This window comes from Halichoeres trimaculatus, unplaced genomic scaffold, assembly GCF_033239565.1.
Source record: "Halichoeres trimaculatus isolate MK-OKI-2021-1 unplaced genomic scaffold, fHalTri1.1 fHalTri1_scaffold_8, whole genome shotgun sequence".
NCBI lineage: Eukaryota > Metazoa > Chordata > Actinopteri > Labriformes > Labridae > Halichoeres > Halichoeres trimaculatus.
Window position 1 is genome coordinate 4,993,160 of NW_027437186.1, and position 26,582 is coordinate 5,019,741.

The 26,582-nt window shown below is 40.4% G+C and overlaps 1 protein-coding gene across 1 annotated transcript in view; it reads left to right on the forward strand.

Moving 5' to 3' along the window:
• Positions 1-26,582, forward strand: part of atp6v1ba (ATPase, H+ transporting, lysosomal, V1 subunit B, member a) — a 57,766-nt gene that overhangs the window by 10,837 nt on the left and 20,347 nt on the right. Inside the window, exons 2-9 of the mRNA XM_074676586.1 lie at positions 8,736-8,791; positions 9,275-9,373; positions 11,269-11,362; positions 13,683-13,760; positions 14,136-14,275; positions 20,648-20,749; positions 24,995-25,092; positions 25,265-25,388. Of these exons, the coding sequence (XP_074532687.1) occupies positions 8,736-8,791; positions 9,275-9,373; positions 11,269-11,362; positions 13,683-13,760; positions 14,136-14,275; positions 20,648-20,749; positions 24,995-25,092; positions 25,265-25,388 (791 nt within the window). The remainder of the gene's footprint in view (positions 1-8,735; positions 8,792-9,274; positions 9,374-11,268; positions 11,363-13,682; positions 13,761-14,135; positions 14,276-20,647; positions 20,750-24,994; positions 25,093-25,264; positions 25,389-26,582) is intronic.

Here is a 26,582-nt window from a genome sequence, read left to right on the forward strand (position 1 = left end):
GCCTGTGCCGTCTCAAACTCTCAAAGAAGTAATGTTGGTATAAAGGTGTCATTGTAGGGAAAAGAGATATGGTCTTTCTCTTTTGTCGTGGCCTTGGTAGAGTTTAAGTTTTCCTCTCTTTCTTTGACAGAAGACTGATTGAATAGTAAACATATATAACAATGGGATGTAGTAGAGAAAAACTTACAGGATACATTTTCTGTTTTTGTCATGTCACAAACATGTGGCTGTTGTGACTAAAAAGACATATTGTCTTGTGCAGTGAGCAGGGTTAGTTTGTCTGGAGCTATAGATTTTTTTTCTTAGGCAGACTGATAATAGAAGAGGCTGTGTTTGGGTTGTTATGATATACAACTGTCTCTTTTAAATGGGGAAACTTAAGTTGTTTACAAGTCACAGTGAACACACCAGAATAGACAGGAAGATGAACAGAGATGATAATTTTTACTCTGGTGTGAAACCAAAATCCCTGTAAGCTTACCTTGTGTTAAGAAGTGTAACATCACTTTGGGTACTTTTTGACCAGAGGGTCCAGAAACCATGTAGTTTCAGAGGGAAATCTTCCCAGGTAAGGAAGATATGAAAAAGTCAAAGTCATTGCAGCGCATCACCTGACCAGCAGTGGGCAGTCAGAGAACAGTAGCCATGTTTTTACATGGACCCAAATATTCCGCTTGCATTCGGTTTATTTGCTCAAACGAAAAGAATTTAACTTTTGTATACACCTCATTCCTAAAGAAAAGTGCCAAAGTGAATGGACATGCAATCGGTTTCACAGGGGTGAAATATTCCTTTCCCCAAACAGATTGAGGTATCATGTATCCACTCAAACGGAAAGTTGTCAGGGTATGTTCTTTCAGCGCATGCTCAGATATGACATAAGACCCAACTGGAGACGTTCCTCAACTTTAAAAATGGCGGCGAGCCGTCAGCACTGGACTGCTGCGGAAAGTTTGTTTTTGATCCAAACTTTGAAAGAAATGAACATAATTTCAAGACTGGACGGACGAAAAACTTGCAACACAGAGTATTCCAACACCGTGATTAACAAACTGTCGTCCTCCAGCTTTGATAAATCACGTGATGTTTACATTTTTCTGCGCATGCCCCATTGACTATTCTGTTTGATTACAGCTGCGCATGTAGACCAGAGATTGGAATATTCCTTTCCATGTTTACTATTGTTTTCGGAAAAGTCATTCAGAAAGATTCCATTTGGAAAGACGAAAAACTCCTCATGTAACCGTGGCTAATGAAGGTTACTCAGTAAAATGAACACCACAAAAGGCGGAGGCAAGCCATAATCTTTATGTAGCAGTTAGCCTGTTAGCATGAGCATACCAGCCTGTGCTGGTTTTGATCATGCTTTATTGCGCTGCAGATTGATTTGTTGACACTTGAAAGGACAAAAGCTCTAATCACAAATCTATCGCTGGACAGAGCTGTTTCATAAAGCCAGAAACTGTTCGAACCAGCAAAACACTGGACTGCTCCGACATCTAATGCATGAAGACGACAGAGATCGTCTAGCTTAGACACTCAGCTGTTGAATGATGATGCGGTATTCAGCCTCTCAAATTTTGAAACGTTTACTCAGTGGCAACCTCTGGTGTAAAACTATGAGACAGTGCTGGAGTGCTAAAATCTGCTGTTTCTCGAGACTTGCTGGAGGCTGGCTCTGGAAGTACCTGAAGTCACAAACACACCAAGCCACAAAAAATGTTTTTTCATTGCAGAAATAAACCTATTTACAGCCTGGTTCAAAAAACGTCTCCTGTCTGAATCACTAATTTTACTATCAGCACACACTTAATGGGGGACGAATTTTTTTCAAACTCAGCAGTTCACAGGATATTAATTTCACAAGCTCGCCCAATTAGAGGCACAGCTCAGCTCACATGACTGACCTGCGCCCTGTATCTGCACTCAAAGCCCCAGTCAATCGAAAGCCCCTAGCAATAGCTGATTTGCTTCAAAAGTCTGTTTCAGAAACAGGCAGGTGACGTCAGGGAGACTAAGCCCATTAATTATGGAGTCTATGAAGTATACCTGTATAAAACTAAACTAGTGTGCTATCAATTCCCAAGGACTACTTCTGTGTTTGAACAGCTGTCGTCAACTCCACTGACACGTTCAGCTGAAGGTCTCCAGTTTACAACATCACTCTTTAACCTGGAACACCAGGAGCTGACAGACACATTCACACTGTCAGGCTCAAAGAAGATCATTGTTTAGGAGGTACTAAACCAAGTCCGTCACAGCTAGGGTCATCTTATTTTGGACGTAGGGTGGTGGAAAAAAAAAACCCTGCAGGTGCTCCACCAATCAGAAACATTCAGCGTGCAGGCCTGTCCACTAAAGTTCCTTGACAAGTATTTCTAGGGCCAGATCATACCAAACATTGTCTCGACACTTTCTAAAAACATTGGTAAGTCAAGACCTGTTAATGCTCATAAAATTCGACTTTATTAAAACTTTGTTGTATAAAAGTGATACTCCGGGATGGAACAAGTTGGGTCCTATCACAAGGTTTAGGGCAGAAATTACCCCTACAGCAGTATTTTGTGCAGCAGAAGCCCAGGGCGCACGCACCAAACACCCCCTCCCTGCTCCTCTGCCGTTTTCCTCTGCACTCAGACGGGGCCATATTTTACTTGACTGAAAACACAGATAAAACAGACTCCCACCAAAAAAATCTGATATCAGTCTGCATTCACGCTTTATTTATAGAATTTTCACACAAAAACACAGCTAAATAAGGCTTTAGTTCTCATCGTGTCTCTTCCTCCTGGCAGACTACCTGCGTTTGTTAATATCTGGCACGCGCTGAAAATTCTCTAAATAAAGCATGAATTCAGACAGATATCAGATTTTTTCGGTGGGAGTCTGTTTATTTGTGTTTTTGGTCAAGTAAAAAATGGCCCCGTCTGAGTGCAGAGGAAACCGGCAGAGGAGCAGGGAGGGGGTGTTTGGTGCGTGTGCTCTGGGCTTCTGCTGCACAAAAACACTGCTGTAGGGGTAATTTCTGCCCTACAGCAGTGTTTCTGCCCTTGTGATAGGACCCAACTTGTTCCATCCCGGAGTATCACTTTAAGAGACCCAACATTAGGATGATAAGACTTTTATTTTAGCTTTTCATCCTCGGCTTCATGTCGACCCACACCCAAAATAACTGTTCTGTCACCTCCACTCCCCCCATGTCATAGACACTGACTTCATAACTTATGTCCACTGTGGGATCACAGATAGAACAACAGCATGCTGGGAAAAGTAGGGACAATCCTGCCTGAACTGGCTGTTAAAATGTGTTATAGATACTGATGAGTGTATTTTAACCTGTGCGTTACTGACTCACTGTTACAGCTTTTCAGCTGTTTGCGTTTCTGTGCGTTTGTGTGCGTGTGTGTGCGTCTGAGGGGGAGGCTCAGGGTGTGTGGTGGGGTGCTGGTTTTAGGTTTAGGCAATTAGCATTCCCATGTCCAGTGGGGCTGTGGGAATCCCTTGAAGTAGAGGCTAAGACGCGATTGTGAGGCTGCACATCACAGCAGCCACTGCTTTGTAGCGCTCATTTATTGTCAGAACGATGATGCGCCCCCATCTCCGTCCCAGCCTGGAGCCCCCACCTCCCCTCCAGTTCCTCCCTCTTTCAGCTGGGAAATTGAATTGTGTTGGAATGCTCTGTGCCTCTTTTCTCTGGCACTTGAATGGGCTCTTTAGTATTTCACACCAAGGTGTCCTTCAGGGTGCGAGGTCAGGCTACCAAAACAGCTTCTAGTGGCGGATTAGGACCAATTAACATCTTTGTACACAAAGGGCTCTGGCAGCTGAACAGGCTGCAGGGTGACCCACACTGCCGTTGCATGCCAAGCCAGGGGACTGCTGCACTTGAGCTGAAGTAGCAAAAGAGGGGTGGAGAAAGTTTTCCAAACCTAATGGGAAATGTTGCTACTTCACACCTCATGAACATATAGCCCATTGAGCCATCGTTATCTTGTGAAATGAGAGAGCAAACCACTTTTTTTAATCATCACAGTCGTACATAAGAGGGTACCTTGAACTGTCCTGTTTTCTTTTTCCTTCACATAATGATGGGCTACCATATGGGGTCAGGGTTAGGCCTTTAATCCCTTTGGAAACGCTCCTTTCAAATGATATACACATTCAGACTCGGTGCCACCAAATAGCTGATAGTGGTCTTAAAGAATAAACCTTTAAAAGTAAAGAAAGAAGCCATTGTAACTGTTACAGAAATCTCACTGCTGACAGCAAGGTCAATATTCAACAGAGGGAAAAAACTACTCTGTGAATTATTGGTCAGTGTACATTTTTGTAGACCATCTGCAACTCAGTTATTCCAGAAAAAAATGTAAAATGTCAATGAAATGTCACTGAAATTAGCAGATACTCATTTGGGGAGGTTCAATGTTGTTCTGAAAAAACCCTAACAGATGCCAATCAAAGGATTTAGTGGTAATAATAGTATAAGTCCTTTATTCTTATTTGCTTCATTATATTGTCTGTTGAGTAAAGAGTCAATGACCTTTTCATTTTTTGAGGATGTCAAAGCTCAATGGACATTTTACTGAGCTAAACACAGAAACTGAATTACTTTAAATGTCTTTAACATTTTCATCTTCTTGGCACTGCTACTAAATGTCCACCATTAACATACAGGAGACTTATGGATTCCTAAGACGTTCCTGTATAATTATGCTTGCCAATTTTCCCTGCATGGTCATTATGATTATTAGTATGCTCAGGCTTTAGATAATAGCCATATGCATCTCTTATTTGGACGTGTGGGCAATTTGAAGGCTAAGTGTAGCTGTTATGTCCTCTTTGTAAACACAGCCATTATAGACGGTAGGGAAATAAAAGGTTTGGCAGTTAAAACACGTTACGTTGGAAAAATTTGATGGAATTTTAATAAAGGGCGTTTTTGGTTAAGGGGAGCTGCAGAAGGTCGGGCTTTGAATTTGTCAATCATTGTAATAATAATGATAATAATAATAATAATCCTTAATTTCTTGTACATTTTTCAAAGCTGATCCTGACTGAGGAAAGAAAAAGCCTCAGCAGCTGATTTGTGTCTTCTTAAGGATAAGTACACTTTGTTAATTCTCTATTAGAAATAAACAGTGTATCCTTTCTGGATATCTGAGGGACAAAATTTTACCGGTTGCTGACAAACTGACATTGTTAAGTGTTAAAAAAAAAGTGCTCCTTTTGGCAACGATATGCTTCATAAAGTTGACTTTTCATATCGTTTTCAGCTGCAATAAAATTCTTCCTTTCAAATTATAATGGACATCATCACACAGTTTGAACCAATTTTAGTGCATATTAAGCTGTGATGCTCCTCTACTAGAGTGTGATTTACTGTAAAAAAAAACAAACAAAAAAAAACATATATGTATATATATATATATATATATATATATATATATATATATATATATATATATATATATATATATATATATATATATATGTCAAAATGAGAAGGTTAGTCAGCTAAATGATAAAAAAAAAAATCTGCCAAGAAGTTAGTTGATTTAATAGAAATACGTTTTTCAGCCAGAAAATGAGTCCAAAGTTGGAACAATAAGCCAATATTGTACTTTATTTGTTATGACACCAAGGAGCAGTGTCTATGGGTTCGCCGGTTTTTTGAATGTGGCTAATGTTTATAAATCCAATAGCACCAACCTTTTGGCCTCCACAGACTGTTTAATATATGGATATGGTCTCTGTGACATCACCCATTTGTTTCTTATACAAGGTTTTTAAGACTATCGTCAACGGCAGCCATACAAAAAAGGTTTGACTTGACTAGCTTGCTTTGATCGAGTTGGGGTGAGGTGGGTCTTTAGCCTCTTCACAGACAGCTACAGGGTACCCATCTGTCAGTCAAGTCAGCCATACTTTTGCTTAGGCAAAACTCTGAAGTTTAATAGCTTTAAAAACAAGGAGTTAAAAAAAAGAAAGAATTAAAAGTCAACTACAGACCAGCGAGTCAAATGAATAATTTCATTCATTGATGCCCACAGTTTTGTGTCAAAGATAAAATAACATGTTTGTTTTCATTGTTTTTTTTTTTTTGTTTGTTTGTTTGCTTATATCCATCCCACACCATTTGTACAATCAATATATGTCCAAACTTTAAGACCATGGTGGCACAACCAGGGCACGGATATAGGTTTAAGAGTTTTTTTTTTCCTTTGTTCTTTTCCTCTTTTACCCTTTTAACATTTTTATGTAATTTAAAGCAAAAAACAAACAAACAAACAAACAAATTTTCTCTCACTGGCGCTATTGAAAATTACGTATTCAGCCTTGGTCTGAAACACTTGGTTTTTGGTGCTGTCTCTTTAAGACTCCCTGCTCCATAAACCCCTTTACTTTGATTGGCCAACCCTCTGGAGGTCTGTTGGGTGCAGAGCTATGGACAAACCTTGGTTTATGAGGGATTTCTACAAAACATGAATGTGTAGGCGTTTGAAAATCTGCACATGTTCAGTCTGAACATCTAGTGTTGTTACTTCATGGGAAGTTCATTAAAGAGGGGGTATACCCCCTCTTTAATAAACAAAGAAATTCTGAGCTTGCAGCATTTCTTATTAGATTATTTGATTAATTACCTAAATATTTGATAGAATACTCCATTACTAAAATATTTAGTGCAGTTGTAATACCAGCAAAAGCTATTACTATTGGTTAAAACAACCTGTGTGTACCTAATACTTCGAACCAATGTAGCAGCTCCAAACAACTCAGAGATCAGACATTGGGACATGTTCTCTTGAAGTTTTGGACAGAAAAAAAAACTGTTTTCAATGCTCATTAAAAAGTCACAGCTCTGTGTGACTTTGGTTCATGGTTGAATGAGTAGGTGTGAAACATAAAGCTACACACACATGCTGGTGTTGCTCTGGCTTCATCATAGTGTCTAAGCTGGAGTCAAGTGTGATGTTTAGCAGTGTAACTTCAGTGATTTCACACACTGGAGGGTAATCAACCGTTTTGGAATGCTGTACAAATTTGAAAGCAGATTTTAATTCAAATCAATTTGAACAGATCAATTTAGTAAAGTAAAGGTTATTCATAAACTCCATTTTGTCACCCATCTTGCTCCCAGCCACCCCACTGTGGAGCAAGGTCTTGATGAACAAACCACAAAAAATGTGCCGAAGAACTTGAAACATGCAGCTGCACCTAGACCCTGAGAAATGAACTGAGATAAAGGATATTTGGAGTAAAACTCGTTTTATTTGGAGAGGAAAATGTATTTTTTATTTTATTTTTTATTTTTTTGTATCTGTGCTGCCCTTGGTTTTTATCATCACACTTGAGCCATTTTTCTTTCACACTCTCAATAGTCCCCCCTCCCACCATCTCCCTCTGCACACACACACACACACACACATAGACACACACACACAGGCCTGTCTGGCTAATAGAGGGTGAAATGCAGGTGTATGTGGGGAAATGGCTGCAATACTGTAGCGCATTGACAGGTTATTTTGTTGGCCTCTGCCTAATTAGTGGCATAGTGGGTGCACCCCGCTAAGCTTTAGTGCTTTATGTTCCTACCAGTCTTCTCTAATTTCCTTGGGCCTTTGATATCAGCCCCAAGATTGACGGTTCGCACATAAAGAGGAACACCAGACGGATAGAAAAACCCTGTGGAAACAATGCCGCCACCTTCAGTACCCCATCCCCTCTCCTGTAGCTCCATCCTTGCATTTCACCCCCCCATCTCCGCAGATGTACAGCAGAATGGGGGTGGGGCTAAGGATGTCCATGGATTTCTGGTCTTCTATATAAATTGGCTCCCATGTCAGCGAAAGGAAAGTCTCCTTTCCATTAATGATAAAAAACATACACAGTTCAGATAATTTGTTCCTCGGTGTGTCACATTCAAGGATCTCTGGCTGACGGTCAACTATCGTGGCATGGCATGCTGGTTAATGCTTTTCATTCTTTTCAATTTGTGTATGTCATTTTTTAAGCAGAGACCCAAAAGAAGAGGCCAGGGCTTTTTAACGGTTAACATAGTTTTTAATGCTACAAAATCTTTTTTTTTTTTTTTTTTGCTTGGTGTGTGTGTGTGGTTTCCTATCTCTCTGCAGCAAGCCTCAAGTGGACACTCCATGAACTGCAGCTTTTTGCACTTCCCCGAAGGCTTCATTTTTCTAAACTGGATGTTTCCCTTTGATTGTAGCTCATACGCTTGAGACTGACAGAGAGGTTTAAATAAAACAATGAATCAAACTTTCCAGTTGTTGAAACATGCACCGCGGCTGGAGTTTAGGACAGTCTGAAGTGACCTGTATGATAAACAGTTTGCTCTGAGCCTTAATGCATCCTCCTGCTGTTACTGTGTCTCAGTGCTGGGGGAAGGTCACATACCATTTCCGCTGAACTTCACCTGCACCAGCTGTGCGCCTGTGTAATTGAACCAACCATACATTATGTGAACAGGTTAATTTCATGCATTTTTCCCTGACATTTGCCTGCCTTTGACATTTAGGCCAAGAAGTGCATGAAAGCTGTTTTAAACCGGGCCTAAAAGGTCAGCTTGTGATTATTAACAGTCTGCTGTAAGGAAGTGAACGTTTCCTGTTTTTTTGTGGCTTTTAGCTCTAAGAAAAGGGAATACAGCTGTATTTATCTGTCCTGTAGCTTGTGGAAAAGATGGAATTAATAAACTATGTAACTCTCTGTCTTTCCAGCCTACTCCACTGTGTCGGGTGTGAATGGACCTCTGGTGATCCTGGATAATGTGAAGGTGAGACTGCTTGAGTTAAGGAAGCATTATGAAGGTTTTTTTTGTATTAAAGTATTTATTCAACGCAAAATTAAAATATGTTTTGCAGCTAGACAAAGTTAGATTCATTTTTCAGAAATAAGGAAAAACAGTAAGACAAGTATAACGTGGTAATAAAAAAAAAAACTTTTTGAAAGCAAATTAAAGGAAAAAATAAATAAATATAATTTATTACGTATAATTTTGATGGAGAAAAAAGTAAAACAAAATTAAATAATAAATTAATAAAATAAAATAAATAAAAATAATATGAGTAAATTATGAAGTTGTTTTAAGTTATTGCTTTCCTGAATTCATGTGTGTTCACCTTCCATCAAATGTGCTGAGTTTAACAGATGTCTGGTCTGGCCTTCATTTATACTCTACAAACAGAGATGATGTAATGTTATAAATATAGCTTTTTTATAGACTGTGGTCTAACCTGTTTGAATCTTTTTGATGTAGTTCCCCAGGTACGCTGAGATTGTTCACCTGACCCTGCCAGATGGCACCAAGAGGAGTGGGCAGGTCCTGGAGGTGATTGGAACCAAGGCTGTTGTCCAGGTGAGGAACAATATTCAGCCTTATATTTCTTTTGTTCAATTTAGTTTAGACATTTTCTTTGTGATTTATGTTTGATTTTACTTTTTAAGTTTTTTTATTTTAGGTTTCAGTATTTATTTTTATACTCTTATATGTTTTTTTAATTTTCATTCATTTCATTTTATCATAGTTGCAGCTAGTTTCAAGCACCTGTCCTCAGATCACACTCTGTGATAACAGTCCCAGATTCTGACTGTTGCTAAATACTATGTCGAGGATGGTTAGAAATCAACCACCTCCAGTCATTGCTTTTGTTTTTCTCCATGCAGATTGTAAAATGTATGGAAACAGTTTTGAAACCGATATAAAAAAAAAAAAGAAGCATGACGTACCCATAAAGCCAGATTGAGACGAAGGGGTATGATTCTGAATTTGGAGGAGAGAAGAGACAGTGTCCTTTTTGGTCGATTCCATCAGGAGTGGTTCCTGTTGGTCTATTTAAAGTAGGTCCCCCTGGTTCCAAAAATGGCCTGTTTTTTTCATGATTTACAGACAAGGAGAGGTCTTTAGTTTGACAAAATAACAATCATGATGATTATTAAATGCAGATTCAGATCATAGATAAATAATGTCAGGATATCATGGGTAGAAGTCAGGATGTCATAGCTCTGAAATGATTCCTCATGCACGATAAACTGCAGATATGTGATCTGTCAGTGTTTCTTTAACTTCAATAGGAAACCAGAACCTATCCCTTGCTGAAGACCCAGACCCCAGGGTCGAGATTTGGCATTTCTACAAGGAATCTGGAGATAGAGGTTAACCTTGATGCTGTGTTGCTGTCAGGGCTGGAAAAGGCGTCACATTGTTTATTTAAATTATATGATGTTATAACCCCACACCATTCAAAAACTTGGACGGTGGTTTTGCCGGTGTTGTATTTTGTTTTACGTCATGCCTAATTTGTTTTATCTTCTGCATCTAGAGTTTTTCTTTCATCCTGCGAGCCCGTGTCGTAATGAAAAGTTACCAAGTTTGGCATCTGTAGTCGCATCAGACTGAAATTCTTTTCCTTTTTTTAACTCTCACCTTTTCAGGACCACCCATACACTTCTACTTTCCCTTTTTTTTTTGCATTTATACATGCTTCATGATCCTCTGACAAGAAATCCTGCACGTCAGAGTCAGCGTAGCTGTGTAGCTGTGTAGCTAGCTGTGTATGAGGAAAAATAAAAGGAGAGCTGCCACTGTAGGCGGTCCAGGGGCAGCGTTAGCATCTTCTGAGATATATTTCAAACTAGGGATGACACCGATACAGTGATCGGTATGTTTTCAGCACTGTCGCACTTTACGGCTGCTGTAAATCAAACCATGTTGCATACATGTCCGCTTTGGAAAGCAATCATAATTAAACAGCGTCTTGCAACATTTTTAAAGTGAGTGATCCTTTAGGAGGTAACAAATATGATTTGTCATTTACAACAGAATCACCCAACAGAGTACAGGATTTAGAAAGGGATCAGTATCAAATCGGTATCATGAAAAAAAATCAGATCGGATTGCAAGTCATAAATCTGTGTCAGGACATCCCTATTTCAAACCAGTGTCATGACTGGACACTCATGGCTTTGAGTCTGACTGGCCCGCCTGGAATTGTCCAGATCCTCTCAATCAGCCACCCCGGGCCTGGTTGCTGGTGTTTCCTGCTGTGGCTCATTGGTAAAGTCGGTCGTGTCTGGAAGGTTGGCAGTTCTATAAAAGATCCTGCACAAATCTGTTTTCCTTTGGGAAGACATTGGAAAACATTGAATCCCCTGAATTACTCCTGCTTTCTGTAGCCAGAATTTTATGGATGCTCTTTTTTGGTAAAAGAAAAATGCTCAACCCTAACAGTTGTCATGTCTGTGTTTTCTCAGGTGTTTGAGGGAACGTCAGGTATCGATGCCAAGAAGACGGCCTGCGAGTTCACCGGTGATATCCTGCGTACCCCGGTCTCAGAGGACATGCTGGGTATGATCCACCTCTTTTTTTAGTGCTGCTCCTTCTTTCAGAATCAGGAATACCTCTCCTCCTGTGAGGAATTCAGCCGTATTGTCCAAACACAATATTTCTTTAAAGGGCCTATTGCAGGTTAAAGACAACTGTTAAGAAATTGATAGGAAAATAACTTCAAAATAAAATCCTGGAAGAAATTCCTAAATTAATAAACCACAGGGTCTCCTGGAAAGGTTTTCCATGTTAAAAACTATCATTTGAAGGTGACGTCACAGGGGGGAGTCCCTCTGCTTCTGCCTCTGTTTAACACTAACAAACATGAATCAAACTTCCTGTCAGTGAAGAGGAAGAAAATCTGTATTCCTATCCATATGGTGGTCCTCAGGGTAATAAATATGAACCTGTTAGGAAAGATAGAGACAGGGGACAGGGCAGGATTAGGAGGAATAGCGTTTGTAGGAGAGTAGTGGAGTTGTGGTGTGAGGAGAACCAGGGAAGAACGGAGCAGGTGTCCTGCTGAGTGAGCGCTGTAAGCTAGTGATATGTAGCCTAATGCTGTGTTCACATCAACATATTAAAAGTCTGAAACCACATACAAAAATAAGTAGTATGTGTCAGAGTTGATTGTAAAGCAACGTGCTCTGAGCCGTCATGATAAAGCCCCACAGAGAGAAAGACAGAGAGGTCTATCTGAGTCTATCCACTGATCCAGAGTCAGAAAACCAAGAGAAGCTACGGTGCTCAGCTCACCTTTCTGTCGGTTGAATCTCTGACAATCCCTGTTTGCGTCTGTCACCAGGAGCCGGGCTAGAGGCTGCTGCTGCTGGTGATGCTGCAGTTATCTGACGAGACAGTAGCCGCACCAGTCTACTTGTGTCCGATATCCCATCATGAACTCCATCCATAGTAGGGATGGGTACCGAATTCGGTACTTTTATAGGTACTGACCAAATTCTGTCGAAAGTACCAGGTACCGATTCACGTAAAACAAAAAGGTATCATGTTCAGGCACCTAAATGCATCCTTGTGTCTGTGAGAGAGTGGAAGAGCAGATGATTTTCCATACTGGTCATGAACACAGCATTGAAAGGTTATAACCTGAAGAATAAATATGTTGAATTGAAAAAAAAAAAAAAACTTTATTATTAAACAAATTAATATTTTTTTACCACAAAAACACAAAAAAGTACTGAAAATTGGTACTATTGAGTACCGGTACCAATTGCCGGGCACTGGGCATCGGTACTGTATCGTTTCAAATGTGAAAGGTACCCATTCCTAATCCATGGACGTAATAAAATAGATCCCATCATATCAATCTTCCTGTCGAGAAATGGCCACCACTGACGACTGCTTTTTTGTGACCGATGCAGAAATAAAACCCGGTCTTGTCAGCTGCAGGAAATGAATCTGAGCATGAAAGCTAACTCACCGAGTCCAAAATGTGGACTCAATGTCCTAATAAACTCGTGTTTCTGCAACCATCCATCCAAACACATTTTAATCATCTTAATGAACGGTCAACTATAATAATACTTTGGAAGAATAAACACGACCCAAAATGTACGATCTCACTCATGACAACCTGTTATTCACATTAGCTCCAAGCGGAGTAAAGGGAATGCGAGTCCTTTTTGTCAAGGCAAATTATGCGATGCTGGAAAAAAAGAGCGTTTTGAACAAGTGACCAAAAACAGCCACTTCCTCCTCTTAATTAGTGCCTTTTTTGCTGAATAACACGTAAATTCAGTGATTGACGTATTGTACTGCCATTAACGGACAATGTTGAGTGTTATTTAGAATAAAGAAATTAACCTGCAATATGCCCTTTAAGCATTTTGGACACACTTTAACTTAAAATACTGAAAATTCTTACAAACTGCTTTTTTTCACTCACATTTTTATACTGTGCTCAGTAGATGTTAAAAGCAAACCAACTCTGAGTCAAAGCTTTTTCTCATCGTTCTTGAACGTTTCAATCAGTGTGATTATCTCAGTACAGCACAAGGTTACATATATTTGAATAGCAGGAAAAAGTAAACCTGCTTTTGTTTTTGAAGTATCATTAATCACGTCCATGAATTTATAATTACTTCTACTTGTTACTTGTAGACTCGACAAGAGCCATCAGAGCCACTCTTAGCTGTTTAGAGTCTGACTCAAAGCAGAATGGATCAGATGTGGTTAGAAGTGTCATCTAATGAATTTCATTTTTTCTCCCTGCTTCTTAGTAATTATCTTTGAATCCAACTCCAAGATAAACCAAATACTTGTTATTTATCAAATACCAGACTTGAATTGTGCTGGCTCAAAGGAGAAAATCTTCCTCTTTTAGGACGAGTGTTTAACGGCTCAGGAAAGCCCATCGACCGTGGACCCAGCGTGCTGGCAGAGGACTACCTGGACATCATGGGTATGATCTAAGGCTGCACTGGCATGTTGAGAAAACAACAAAATGCTGATATGAATATTTGCATATTTCCTCAAACCTGATGCCTACTGGTCAAGTTTTTCATAAAAGAAAAAAATGAGCGAGCTGTCTCACAGAGGTGGATCATAACTAAAGTTTTATTGTGTATTTCACAGGGTTTTGAACCTATTCATTGTTCACATACATTTGTCTTTCACATTTACGCCTCTTATCATTTCAGTACATCTATCTTTCTTATGGTTATCCAGTTTTAAAACAACTTTCATAAAACAGATTTTCACGTTTGATATAAGAAGTTTGGAATCACAGGTAAGTGAGCTGCTGTTCTCTTTGTCTGACAGTCTCTGTGTTTTCCAGGTCAGCCCATCAATCCTCAGTGTCGTATCTACCCCGAGGAGATGATCCAGACTGGCATCTCAGCCATCGATGGCATGAACAGTATCGCCAGAGGACAGAAGATCCCCATCTTCTCTGCTGCTGGGCTGCCCCACAACGAGGTAAGACCACCAATCTGTTTTATTTCATCAGGGTCAGAAAAAGTAGTTAGAAAGTGACATAATCCTCCAGAAAGAGCTGTGTGATTACACAATCATTGTACCAGAGTGAAGTCACCGGAGTCAATGTAAGGTGAGGGTGAAGAGGAGATAACCAGATCTATGAGGACTGCTCAAAGCCTCTGCTGCAAACTAAAGGCAGGCTGCATGAGCTCCTCCAAGAGTAACCTGAGTAATCGCAAAGCTGCTGACAGGCGTCAAAAAGGAAAGACACACACTTACAGATGTGTATTTCTAAAAAAAAAAGAAGCCTATCCATGTGGTTAGGGGCCTGTACTATGAAGCTGAAATAAGTCATCCAGGGTAACTCTGCGACAACTTGCTGAACTTCCCTGGATCTCCGTCATCCAGATCTGCTGTACTACGAGGCTCGTTATCAACTCGATAAGTGAATCTGGCTGGGATCTGTGCGCGCACACATAAAATGGGCACGGTTAGCGGCCCTGGAGCAATTTCCACAATGGAGAAGAGAGCAGCCTACTTTAAGGCGGAGCAGCAGCAAATAATCCTGCAAAAATACGAGGAATACCATAGTATTCTCTAGGCCAGGAGCAACACGTCTGCAGCCGCGAGAAGCCGGATGCTAGCAAAAAATCACCGACTCTGTGAATGCGTACATTTCCAACATGCTGATATTAATAGACCTATCTCATCATGTGACGACACGGGCAGTTAGGTCCTTAATCTTTCATGTTGTCAGTCAGTGTGTGTGTGTGATCAGCATCATATCCAACCTCATAATGAGAAAGAGTCCACTTTCCTACAAATCCCAAGGAAAAGGCTCATTATAGGCAGTTTGTATTGCAGATACAATAGCAGTGGGGAAAAAAGGACGTGGGAGCAAATAAGAAATAAATATAAAAACATTCTTTAAAGTGGTCAGCATGAAAGATTCCATTTGCACACATTTCTGTTTTTCCCTGACAATGTCTCAGTTATGATGATCAGTGAGATATTGTTTCAAGATATTGGTTCAGATAGGGCACAAACTGCAGCAGGGTGCAATAGAAAGCATTTGTAAGTCTAGATCACGTGGCCAGACTGAAAAAAAAACAAAAAAAAAAAACGTTATTTTCCTCTGGTATTGTTCAGGGGGCCGAGCAAAATGTGGAGGCAAGCCGTATTTGGCCCCCGGGCCATAGTTTGGGGACCACTGCTTAAAACCTTCAATTGTTTCTCCACGTTTGATGGAATTTAAATCAGTTACTAACTGCTGATTAACCATGTGTTTCCAAGGTTATGAATCCCTCCCCCTCTAATATATTTGTACGATGCCTAACTCTAAGTATAGAAGCTTTTGGATCATTTTGAAGTTACTTTTGGGGCGGTATCGCAATGGAAATGCTGAACACGAATGAGTCAGGTCATTCATGTGTCAGCTGTTTCCCTCAGAGTCACGGGACACACATCGCCTGGAGTTCTGCTTTCTGTACAGCATCCCCTCTTCTATTTCATAAAAAAGAATGTAGGCCCTGCATATTTTTTGTCAAAAGGCCGTTCATTTCAGGTTAAACTTTTGCAGAAAGACATCTGCAGTAGCCACATAAGTTGATTGAACGTAAATAACAGCAGGATTATGAGCACACAACAGAAAGTGTGTGTAATGACTCTGAAACTTGAGCCCAGCTGTGCTGAAAACATCCTCTGAACTCTGGCTTGTGCTCAACAGTTAGTTTTACTCACTGTGCCAGTGCTCACACTTGTATTGCAGGTGGATGGAATCAAACCAACAGAGATCAGGTCATATTTTAAGTGATCTGTTATTTCAAACTCGTTGCAGGTTTTTATCACCGTACTTAAACTTGAGTGGGGCAGATTTGGACAAAGTCCCAAGGCACTAAAAAGAAGTTAAACCAGCCATGAAATTCAACAAATAATGGTAACTTAGACAACCTCATTGTGGTCTGAGTTAAAGAATAGATTGATTTAATCTATCAAAGTACTTGAGTATAATTGAAGTTTCTTTTGTGAGGGCGGTTCTCTGTTGTTGATGCTTTTCAGCTTAAAGAAGGATTCAGAAACCAACGCTGACCTCTGTTCCTCACTCCTTTACTCCTGAACTCACAAATACTCCAACTGAAGCTTTTCATTCTGTTTCTGCAGCGCAGTTCTAAGAAATTAAGCACATTGTATTTTTCCTCACATTTTGGGACATGTTTTTTATATTTAATACTGAACTTTTAAGCTATCAGTGCCCCAAAAAATCACCTTGACACAGACAGGAAGAATGTTAATTAAACTTCAGGAACAAATCTGTTGGGTTTTTATGCTGTTGTTTTGTCTTTTGTTGAGTAATCAAATATGTAAAAATGTGTGGAGTCAAATTTTCTCTTCAAAAAGAATGACTTTGAGGACGTTTGAACTCTTTTGAAACATGGTTATTAGACAAATCAGATGAGTGTGTGTGTTTTTTGAGCATTTTTACAAGGAGCATCACACCAGCTGTGTTTACATGATGCAGAAATTTCAATGAAAAACAGTTCATATTTCCAAATGGAATAAAAAAGCTTCATAAGTACACCGTAGTCAAAATGAACAGACCTTCACATAATTAGTAAAATCTTTACATAAAATTATCATCATAAAAATGTTCTGCTCATGCTGGGCACCTTCATGCATGTCTGTGGTATCTAGGGCCACAGCTACCATTTTTAATGATGGTTTGTGATTGATTATTCCATTCTTGATCCAATGAGTAGGGGCTGAGATTTGAGAAAGAAACTGAATTTGGATTTTAATATAACATTTGAAAAACATGATCTGAAGTTGAGTTTAATGTTTTCAGATTGATTTTGTTATGTTGAAATGCCACGTATAGCGTCGCAACATATAGAAACCCAGTGTTGTTTGCATTGAAAGTGTATGAAACCAACTGGACATTTAGCTCATTATTCCTCAAAACTCCTAAGTACAAAATTCAATTTCAGTCCAGTGTGGCACAGACCTCTGTGTCTGAGGAAGAGCAATCGAGCACAGATTCACGGAACGCCTCTACACGTCTGCTTCTAACATTAGTTTAGTTTTCCTTTGACATGGTCATTGTCATTGTTGTAAGACTTCAGTACAGGACTTGATAACCGTGGCAGTGGATATGTGTGCTGAGGTCCACCACCTTAGTGTGACATTAATTTTGAGCAGACTAAACAGATCAACTTTTCTGGAAGTTCTGATGTCTTACTAAAGTCTTACAATGTAAAAAAACTACCATGTACAAAGAAAACGGTAATTAACCAACATTGGAGGCAGGGGTGAAGAGGGTTTCTGTGAATCTGTGCTCGATTACTCTTCCTTAAAGTGATACTCTGGGATGGAACAAGTTGGGTCCTATCACAAGGTTTAGGGCAGAAATTACCCCTACAGCAGTGATTTTGTGCAGCAGAAGCCCAGGGAGCACGCACCAAACACCCCCTCCCTGCTCCTCTGACGGTTTCCTCTGCACTCAGACGGGGCCATATTTTACTTGACCAAAAACACAAATAAACGGACTCCCACCGGAAAACTCTGATATCGGTCTGCATTCACGCTTTATCCAAAGTGAACGGCAGGTCGTCCTTGCTCTCATAATCACTCATCTTTACATCGTTATTGCATAATTAATCCTGGCAGACTACCTGCATTTGTGTATATCTGGCACGCCGCGCGCGGTCTGATAAACTAAGCGGCGAGCGCCTCGAAGCCAGCTGTGGCTCTGCAGCGGACGTAGCGCCGTTTTACGACATGATGAGAACTAGAGCCTTATTTAGCGGTGTCTTTGTGTGAAAGTAACTCGCTGAAAATTCTCTAAATAAAGCGTGAATGCAGACCAATATCAGATTTTTTCAGTGGGGGTCTGTTTATTTGTGTTTTTGGTCAAGTAAAATATGGCCCCGTCTGAGTGCAGAGGAAACCGGCAGAGGAGCAGGGAGGGGGTGTTTGGTGCAAGCACACTGGGCTTCTGCTGCACAAAAACACTGCTGTAGGGGTAATTTCTGCCCTAAACCTTGTGATAGGACCCAACTTGTTCCATCCCGCAGTATCACTTTAAGCTCCATTTAGTAATTCAAATTCAAGAGAAATCTAGTGGCACAAATCTCAGCCCATAGATAAGGCAACTGGACTTGATAATTGAAATTATTTTAGTAGACAGAGTGCTTTAAGGTCAAGATTCCAGGAATATAAAACTCACACAGTGAAGTGTAGACTGTTTAGTTGGAAGTCACTTGTTCATTGTTGTTGTGGTCTAGAGTAGAGATTGGTAGTACCGTATTTTCCGCACTATAAGGCGCTTCGGAGTATAGGGCGCACCTTCAATGAATGGCCTATTTGAAAACTGTTTTCATATATAGGGCGCACCGCATTAAAAGGCGCATAGAGTAGAAGCTATAGTAGTGGCTGGGGTTGCGTTATGCATCCACTAGATGGAGCTGCGCTAAAGGGAATGTTAACTAAACAGTCAGTTAAGTCAGTCAAACTCAGGCTACATCCACACGGAGCCGCACATTTTCCTATCCGACTATTTTCTGTGCCGTTTTCAAAAAAAGTGAGCTGTAAAAACGAAGATGATTCTGCCGTCCACAAAAGCCGTTTTCAGAGATCAGTTCAAATGCCAGACCTTTAGGGGGCGCTGTATTGCTCTAACAATAGACAAGAGAAGAAGCCCGGGCCAGCCTGTGGCTAATGTTAGCACTTAGCAGAATTCCTCTTTTCAGGTTCTTACTGCTTACCGCTGTTACTCTGGCGACGCCCCCTAACTAGGGTAGCCATGATTAATCAATATCGATCCATACAAGGCGCATCGGATTATAAGGCGCACTGTCGGCTTTTTAGAAAACTGAAGGCTTTTGGGTGTGCTTTATAGTGTGGAAAATACGGTATTGGTATTGGGCTGACATCTGCCTTATTTCAAGGTATTAGTACTCGTGAAGACTATCAATACTAGCTGCCGATACTCAAGGCAAAAAAAACAAAAGTCATGTAAGTTATCCTTGCCAGTAGTTGGCGCTACATTGCTGTGGTTTGACACCACAGCAAATGTGCTTCAGGTCCTCTGACAGTTTAAAGGAACCAGGAAGAGTTAACAGTTAAACTGTTTTACTTTGCACTTCAGTTAATTAACTTCAGTTAATTTATTAAAAGCAAGTCATAAACTCTGAGTTGTTTGTGTTTTACCTTGGACCTAATTGCAGAGTGACTGTGCTGTTTTGGTTCAAAATGACTTAATTAAAAGTACCAGTAGTATCTGTACAGGTATTGGTGAGTACTCAAGAGGGAGTACTCATACAGGTATTGCTCTGAGAAAAAGTGGTACCGAACATCCCTAGTTTAAAGTGTTGCAGAGAGCTCTTTCCCTGCTGCCTGGAGTTAACTTCTCCAAGACTTAGGAAATTTTTGACGCAGTGGTGTTGTGTCAGTCACCACCCTGTTGCTTTTTTTGTTTACCTGCTGCTTTTTGTTCGACATTCTGCGCGTCATTCCTGGCAAAAATAGTATGGATGAACCATGTCTCACTCTACAGCAATTTAGCCTTAATCCAGGAAACTAACAGGTTTACACACAGCATGAAAAACTTGACTACAGAGTGTGTTGGCAACTAATGAAATCATCAGTGTAAGTTAACCATGAAGCGTTAAACTGATTGGATTATCTGCATTGTATTTCTACGTTGAGACCCTAAAGGTAAACAGAACTTCAAAAACTACAAAATCAAAAGTTTAAAAGATCAAATCTGTTATAGTATCACTTTCTTCAGTAGTTCAGTGTGCTAAGAGCCCACACACTCTAACTCTGGCGCTCACTCTGAGAATGGCTGATCATTAGGCTCCCGCTGTAGAACAGGCCAAGCAAATGTGGCTTGTGCTGTCTGCCTAATGACGAGCAGCTTGTCGTGCCATCCGGGTGGTGTGAAAACTCTGCTTGTTGTTTCATTAAGCACATGTCACAGAGGTCACTCATGTGGTTGTTTCCTCTATGGGCCAGGTGCCTAAACCCGGGGTGCATGGAGAGGTCAGGGTGGATCAACACAGCGGCTGTGACATAACGTGATAAGCGTGAAATTCCTCATTCTTTCCACGAGTTAGCACAAAGACTCTTCACTCTGCTCAATTAATCAGATTCAGTCAGAAAATTGGTTGTGATTTGTTGTGTAACAAATTATTTAGAGAGTTGAAGGTGAGATAAGCTGGAGGTGTGAGGGCTTTTTAAAGGTGCAGGCTGTAAACATCAGGGAGCAGATGAACCTCTTTGGTCTGCCACTCTCTGTGTCCTGCAGGAGTGTGATTAGATAAAGGTTTCATTGGTCGACCCTGAGTCCTCTTGATTCTTTGATCTTTTCCCCAGATTGCCGCACAGATCTGTCGCCAGGCCGGCTTGGTGCAGAAGTCCAAGGATGTGATGGACTACAGTGCTGAGAACTTCGCCATTGTCTTCGCAGCCATGGGAGTAAGTAGACAAATTGCAGCGTTTAGTGGGCACTTGTTCAGCCTCCCTCCCACTCGCCCCCCATCTGTGACTCTAATCCCCCTCTTAACCCTGATGTGACACCCTGTCCCCTCTGCCTCGCACTACTTTCTGTCTTTATTCACCAGGTGTGAGGTGATTTAACCTTTAAGTCCCTCTTGTTACTTCTGCACCTCTGAGCATATCCCCGGCCACGTAGACAGGTTACTAATTCAACAGGCCCTTTAGAGCTGTCAGCCACGCAGTATCAAGTTCTCCCCCCCTCAGCTGCTCCTCCTGTCTGCTGTAATGCCCCGATTGTGACGGGTTGACCTCTGCCAAACACACACACACATGCACACACACTTTTGCTTCACTTGCTAAATACTAATCCTCCCCTCTCCTACTTCTCCTCCAATTCACATCTGAATCTGGTTATTCCAGCAGGACAGTGGGAAAGCGCCATGAATGGGGATTTTTGCCAGTCACCACATGCATGTTTCCAAGCACTACACGTGCATAGTTAAAGGCAATGAATCTGTTTAATAGAGAAAGATTGTAACACAAGGGTTTGTTTACTCTGAGCAGAGCTGCTCTGTCTGAATAGTTACAGCAGAGGATAAAAAAGTAAGACTAATGAGTCAAAGTTTTTGAGAATAAAGTCATAATGGTACAAAAAATGAAGTTGTAATGTTATAAGCCAAAAGTTGTGGGTTTATGTTTAGGACGATAAAGTTTTGATACTAGGTTTTTAAAGTTGCGGTTGCAGGATTAGGAGGATAAAAACATAAACTACACAAGAAAAACATGGTTTTAGGCAATGATTAGTCTGTATGCTCTCTTGAAGTGACAGATCGGAGGAGCGGTGTCAAAAGTGCTAAGATTCTAAATGATTGTCATGAGGACAAACAAACTCACTGGCAGCTTGTGTCTGCTTCTGTAACTGCAGTTCACCCTCAGCTGTGAAAGATGCTGTGAGGAGGATCTGTTTTAACTGGACTCCCTCACCTTCTTCTGTCCTGGACTCTCCGCACACTGTCATTAGACATGTCTGTAATGTGTAACGTTAGTGAATCCTGGTTATGTAACATCAACAGTGTTGGGCAAATTACTTTAAAAAAGTAATTTGTTATAGTTACTCATTACTTTCCTAAAAAATAAATTAAATCAGTAGCTGAATGACTCCTTTATAAATGTAATTAGTTACCAGGGAAAGTAATTACTGCGTTACTTTAAAAAAAAAAAAAAACTTAATTTTTGTTAAAGAATTCAGTTTTTGAGCAGGTTTCGCTCTGGGACATAATGTTAACATGTCTGTTTTGTCTTTTGCATCTATGAAGTTGAAGTGGTGTCTGTTAACTCCCATTCTGAAAACACCAGTCTTAACCCACAGACCGCTCGGCTCTAGGGCTGCAACAATTAGTCGATATAATCAACTACGTTGACGATAAAAATTCATCGACGCAAATTTTAATAGTCGACGCATCGTGTTATTGTTTTTATTGTGGTTGTCACATGGTGAAATCAAATACCAGGGGGTAATACTCATTTGTAACTTCAGTTCACAGCATGAGGTGCTGTGTTATTGGATACTTTTATGGGAAAAGATCAATAAGTTCATATGTGAGGAATATTGATGAGGAAATATCTCCACTCCCAGAGAGCGCTGTGTGCTGACGGAGGCTCTGCATCTCTGGCTTGGACAGCCAGACAGCTCCCGGAGTTTAGCGCCTGATAACGTGATTGAGAGAGTCTCCTTCACTCTCTGTAACAGACAGTTTTTCAGGATCTGATTCACAAACTAGTGTCAAAACTCCCCTAACTTTTGAAAAGAGAGGACATTTATCTGAAGGAGCTCTCACTCTCAAGCTCACACTGCACCGGTAACACTCAGCGGGGAGGAGGAGGGGCAGAGTGCGCATGAGCGAAATAGCGCATGTAGAGAAACTAAACTAAACACATTGTCATGGAGAGCTGGTAGAGAGTCAGGCGGGATCATACAAAGAGCAAAGCAAGCCCCAATAAGCAAATAAACAGTAGGAAACAAGCCCAAAGTCACTAATAAGCGGTCTGTCAAACACTGCGTACAACAACAACAACCTGTTACCTGCTTCATTCATTTTGAGATTTATTTAATTATTTTGTATAGTAGGCTACTTATATTTTTCTATGTCATCATGAATGAAATAAGATAAACAAACAAACATGACACAGGGCTGACCAATCAGAGGTGAGAACCTAACTCTGGGTAAATGCAGTGAAAATGCAACACACAGGTTGAATTTTAAAGGTCTGCACATTTTAAAGGCCAAATTTGGTTGAAACACAAAATAACCACGATTAATCGACTGATCGAAAAAATAATCGATATATTAGTCGACTTTAAAAATAATCGTTAGTCGCAGCCCTCTTGGACTGTAAGAGTAATCAGACTGGCCTTTTGTATTTTTTATAATTTTATTCTATATTTTGCATTTTGCTGTGCAAAACAGTGTTGTTTAATAAAATCTGTTATGAGAGAGATCATTTTGGCATTTATTTGGCATACATTATGGTTTTGAAATAATTAAACAACAGAAAAAAAATTGTTAGACTAATCGTCCAATTAATCTTGAGATTAGTCGACTAATCGATAAAATAATCGCCCAATTAATCGTTTTGAAAATAATCGTTTACCCCCAGCCCTACTCGGCACTCACTCATATTAAATCTGCAGCTCCTGTCCTGTCTGGCTGAGCGAGCCAGGTCAGATAGACCTACCAAATCTCCTGATTTAGGATGGAGTCTCCCACTTTTTATCCCTGTCTCTCACTTCCCTCCTGACTTGTAATTTCTCCAGATTAACCCCTTATTTTTTAGTCTGGTCCTGAAATCTGTAATATTTTTTCAAGTAAAAACAAGTCGTCTGCTTGTGTCTTACATTCAAACCTCTAATAGCATCCACCCCCTCTCCCTGAAGTTGATTTGATCCAAAGACGCTGCAGGAGATCCTCTTTGACTGCAGGTTACGCAGACATACACATTTTATTTGCAGCTCCTTTCTTGTGTCTGGCTGAGCGAGCCAGGTCGGATACACAGTAACGCCACATTTCACTGTCAGTAATGGTAACAGAGTTATGATGTTAGAAAAAGTAATTAGATTACCTGTTACTGGAAAAAGTAATGGCGTTAGTAACACAGTTAGGTTTTTTTTAATACTTATATGTTATTCGCTATTTAATGAGGTTACAGCAAAAGAACATATTATACAACAACTTGGTGTCTGTTAACAAAAGTTCATATATCCTCCTTGTAAATAGTCAGTTCTCCTCAGTTTTTCAGGTGGGTTTTAAAGTCCATCCACTTTTTCCAATTTTTTTTGACAAATATATTGTTGAAGTCTCAAATTGTGTGTAAACTTCTCCATGTCATGTAAATTTTCCACAATGTCCATCCAGTTATTCAGAGTGGGAGGGTCCTCCTTATACCATTGTCTTGTTATGGCTTTCTTACATGCCACAAGTAATATTCCAACCAGGTATCTGTCTTTGTTTTGAATAATTTCCTGTGTTAAGTTTCCCAAATACAACACTTCACATGTCTAAGGAATTACATAACCCAAGATTGCCTTCATTGCTGTCCACACTTCATCCCAGTACTTGTTCTTTTTTACACACTGCCAAAAAACATGAGCGTGGTCCACATCATACTCCCCACACTGTCTCCAGCAAGATTGTGGGACAAGTGAGGATTTTCCTTTGATTTTTTGGGGTGATGAAAAATCTAATTATATTTCTCCAGCCATATTCCCTCCATGTTCTAGGGCTTGATGTTTTACTGTGTGTCTTACACATGTTATGCCACTCTTCTTTGGTTATTTTACTCTTTAGTTCTTTTTCCCTCTTATCTCTAATGTAGAGAGTGGAAGTTGTTCTATTTCTTATCATGTTTTGGTACAGCACTGAAACTACTCTCCTGACTGTGCCTAACACAGTTAGTTTTAACACTGTTATTCCCAACACTGAACATCACAGCTTTATCCCCATAAAATTTTGACTTGAATCTGGTAACATCGCAGCTTTGTACTTGGAATATGTCTTAACAATACAGTACTTGGTAAATGATCTCACTGATGATGAAATGTTTCATTTCTGGCTTTAAGTTGTGCTTTCAGTCAGGGTCTCTTGAAGATTGGACACGTTGACTCACTTTTTTGCATACAGTTACAAACAAAGCTGTAAGTTGCAAACAAACTTCTTTGTCTCTCAGGTCAACATGGAAACTGCTCGCTTTTTCAAGTCTGACTTTGAGGAGAACGGCTCCATGGACAACGTCTGCCTCTTCCTGAACCTGGCCAATGACCCCACGTAAGAAACTGACCTCGTCAGCCAGCCCCAGTTTACCTGTGTTTCTCTGAGTGACTCAGAGTTTCTTTACACTGTGTTGTGTTAACAAGCTTCAAATGTTTGATCAGTTGTTAAAATTTAAAACTCAAGCAGTGTGTTCATCAAATTAACTTTCCTCTCTGAAACCAATCAGCATCGAGCGTATCATCACCCCTCGCCTGGCGCTGACGTCTGCCGAGTACTTGGCTTACCAGTGTGAGAAGCACGTCCTGGTCATCCTGACTGACATGAGCTCTTACGCTGAGGCTCTGAGAGAGGTACGACAACCACTCCTTTCTTCAACTTTGTGATGAAATGTTCACACACACACACACACACACACACACACACACACACACACACACCTGTGTACGGTTATCAGACATACCTTGACATGCTCTGGATCAGTCAGATGTGCCATATAGAGGTCATTACCAGTGATTATTGTGGTTATTATTGGCTGGTCGTAGCAGTAATGGAAGTGGCTTCTGTGTTTTCAGATCTGCAGGTTTGTTACTGAATATATGACAGAGGAAGTAATAGCTGGGGTGGTTTAGAGAAAGTGTTATCTAATGGTTTTAAGTAGAGAGCACTCCCACTCACTGTCTCTGTTATTACTGTATGTAACAGAGGATCACAGCAGAGCAGAAAGTGATCTTTACAATAGTTGATAAATGTCAAGACTTTTAAATTTTCTTCTTGTAAGAAAGCAGCTTCCTGAACACCTTCACAAAGTTATATTTGAGCAAATTCTCTGCACAGTCCGCTCCATTGAAAGCTCTGTTATCATTCCAACTCAGTGATACTTGACAATTTACGACATTTTGAGCACTTAAATCTGTGTAATTTTAACAAAAATCCGACACAGGCCAGGCTCTCTTGACGGTAGAAAATGAAAAGACTGAAACGGACAAGATTTTATCTTCTAAGATGATCCTCAGTGAAGATTTAAATGTAAAAACTTCTCTGACAAAGTGTCTCATTTCACAAAGATTTACAAAGTTTTTAAAAAGCTGACCTTTTATTTTTTCACTCGTTTTCTTGAGACTTCAGTTCACACAAAGGCCTTAATGGAAACTGCAGCTCCAACGCGTGTTGCACTGCGTTGACATAACAAACCGATGTAATCTGTGTGCAGCATGAGCACAGAGGTGATGGCCCCTGAAAAGTCTTGTTCCCTACTGACAGAGAAGATAACATGTCCTTCGCTCTTGTTGGAAATAATTGGTCCCCCCTCGCCTCCCTCCTGGCTCCCTCCCTGCCCTTTCCTTCTCCGTGTTGAGGAGTCAGGCTCTCGTGAAATATCCTGTTGTGTGTCTGTAATAATCTATTTTGTGTTGTACAGTTTGCTGTCTCAGTTTGCCAGCGGCACAATACAGAGTTTAAATGGTGCGTGTGCATGCGTAGTCTGTAACCTTGGCATGGACATGCTGCAACAATAGTCAGCTAAGACTCAGACGGCTCGATAGGTG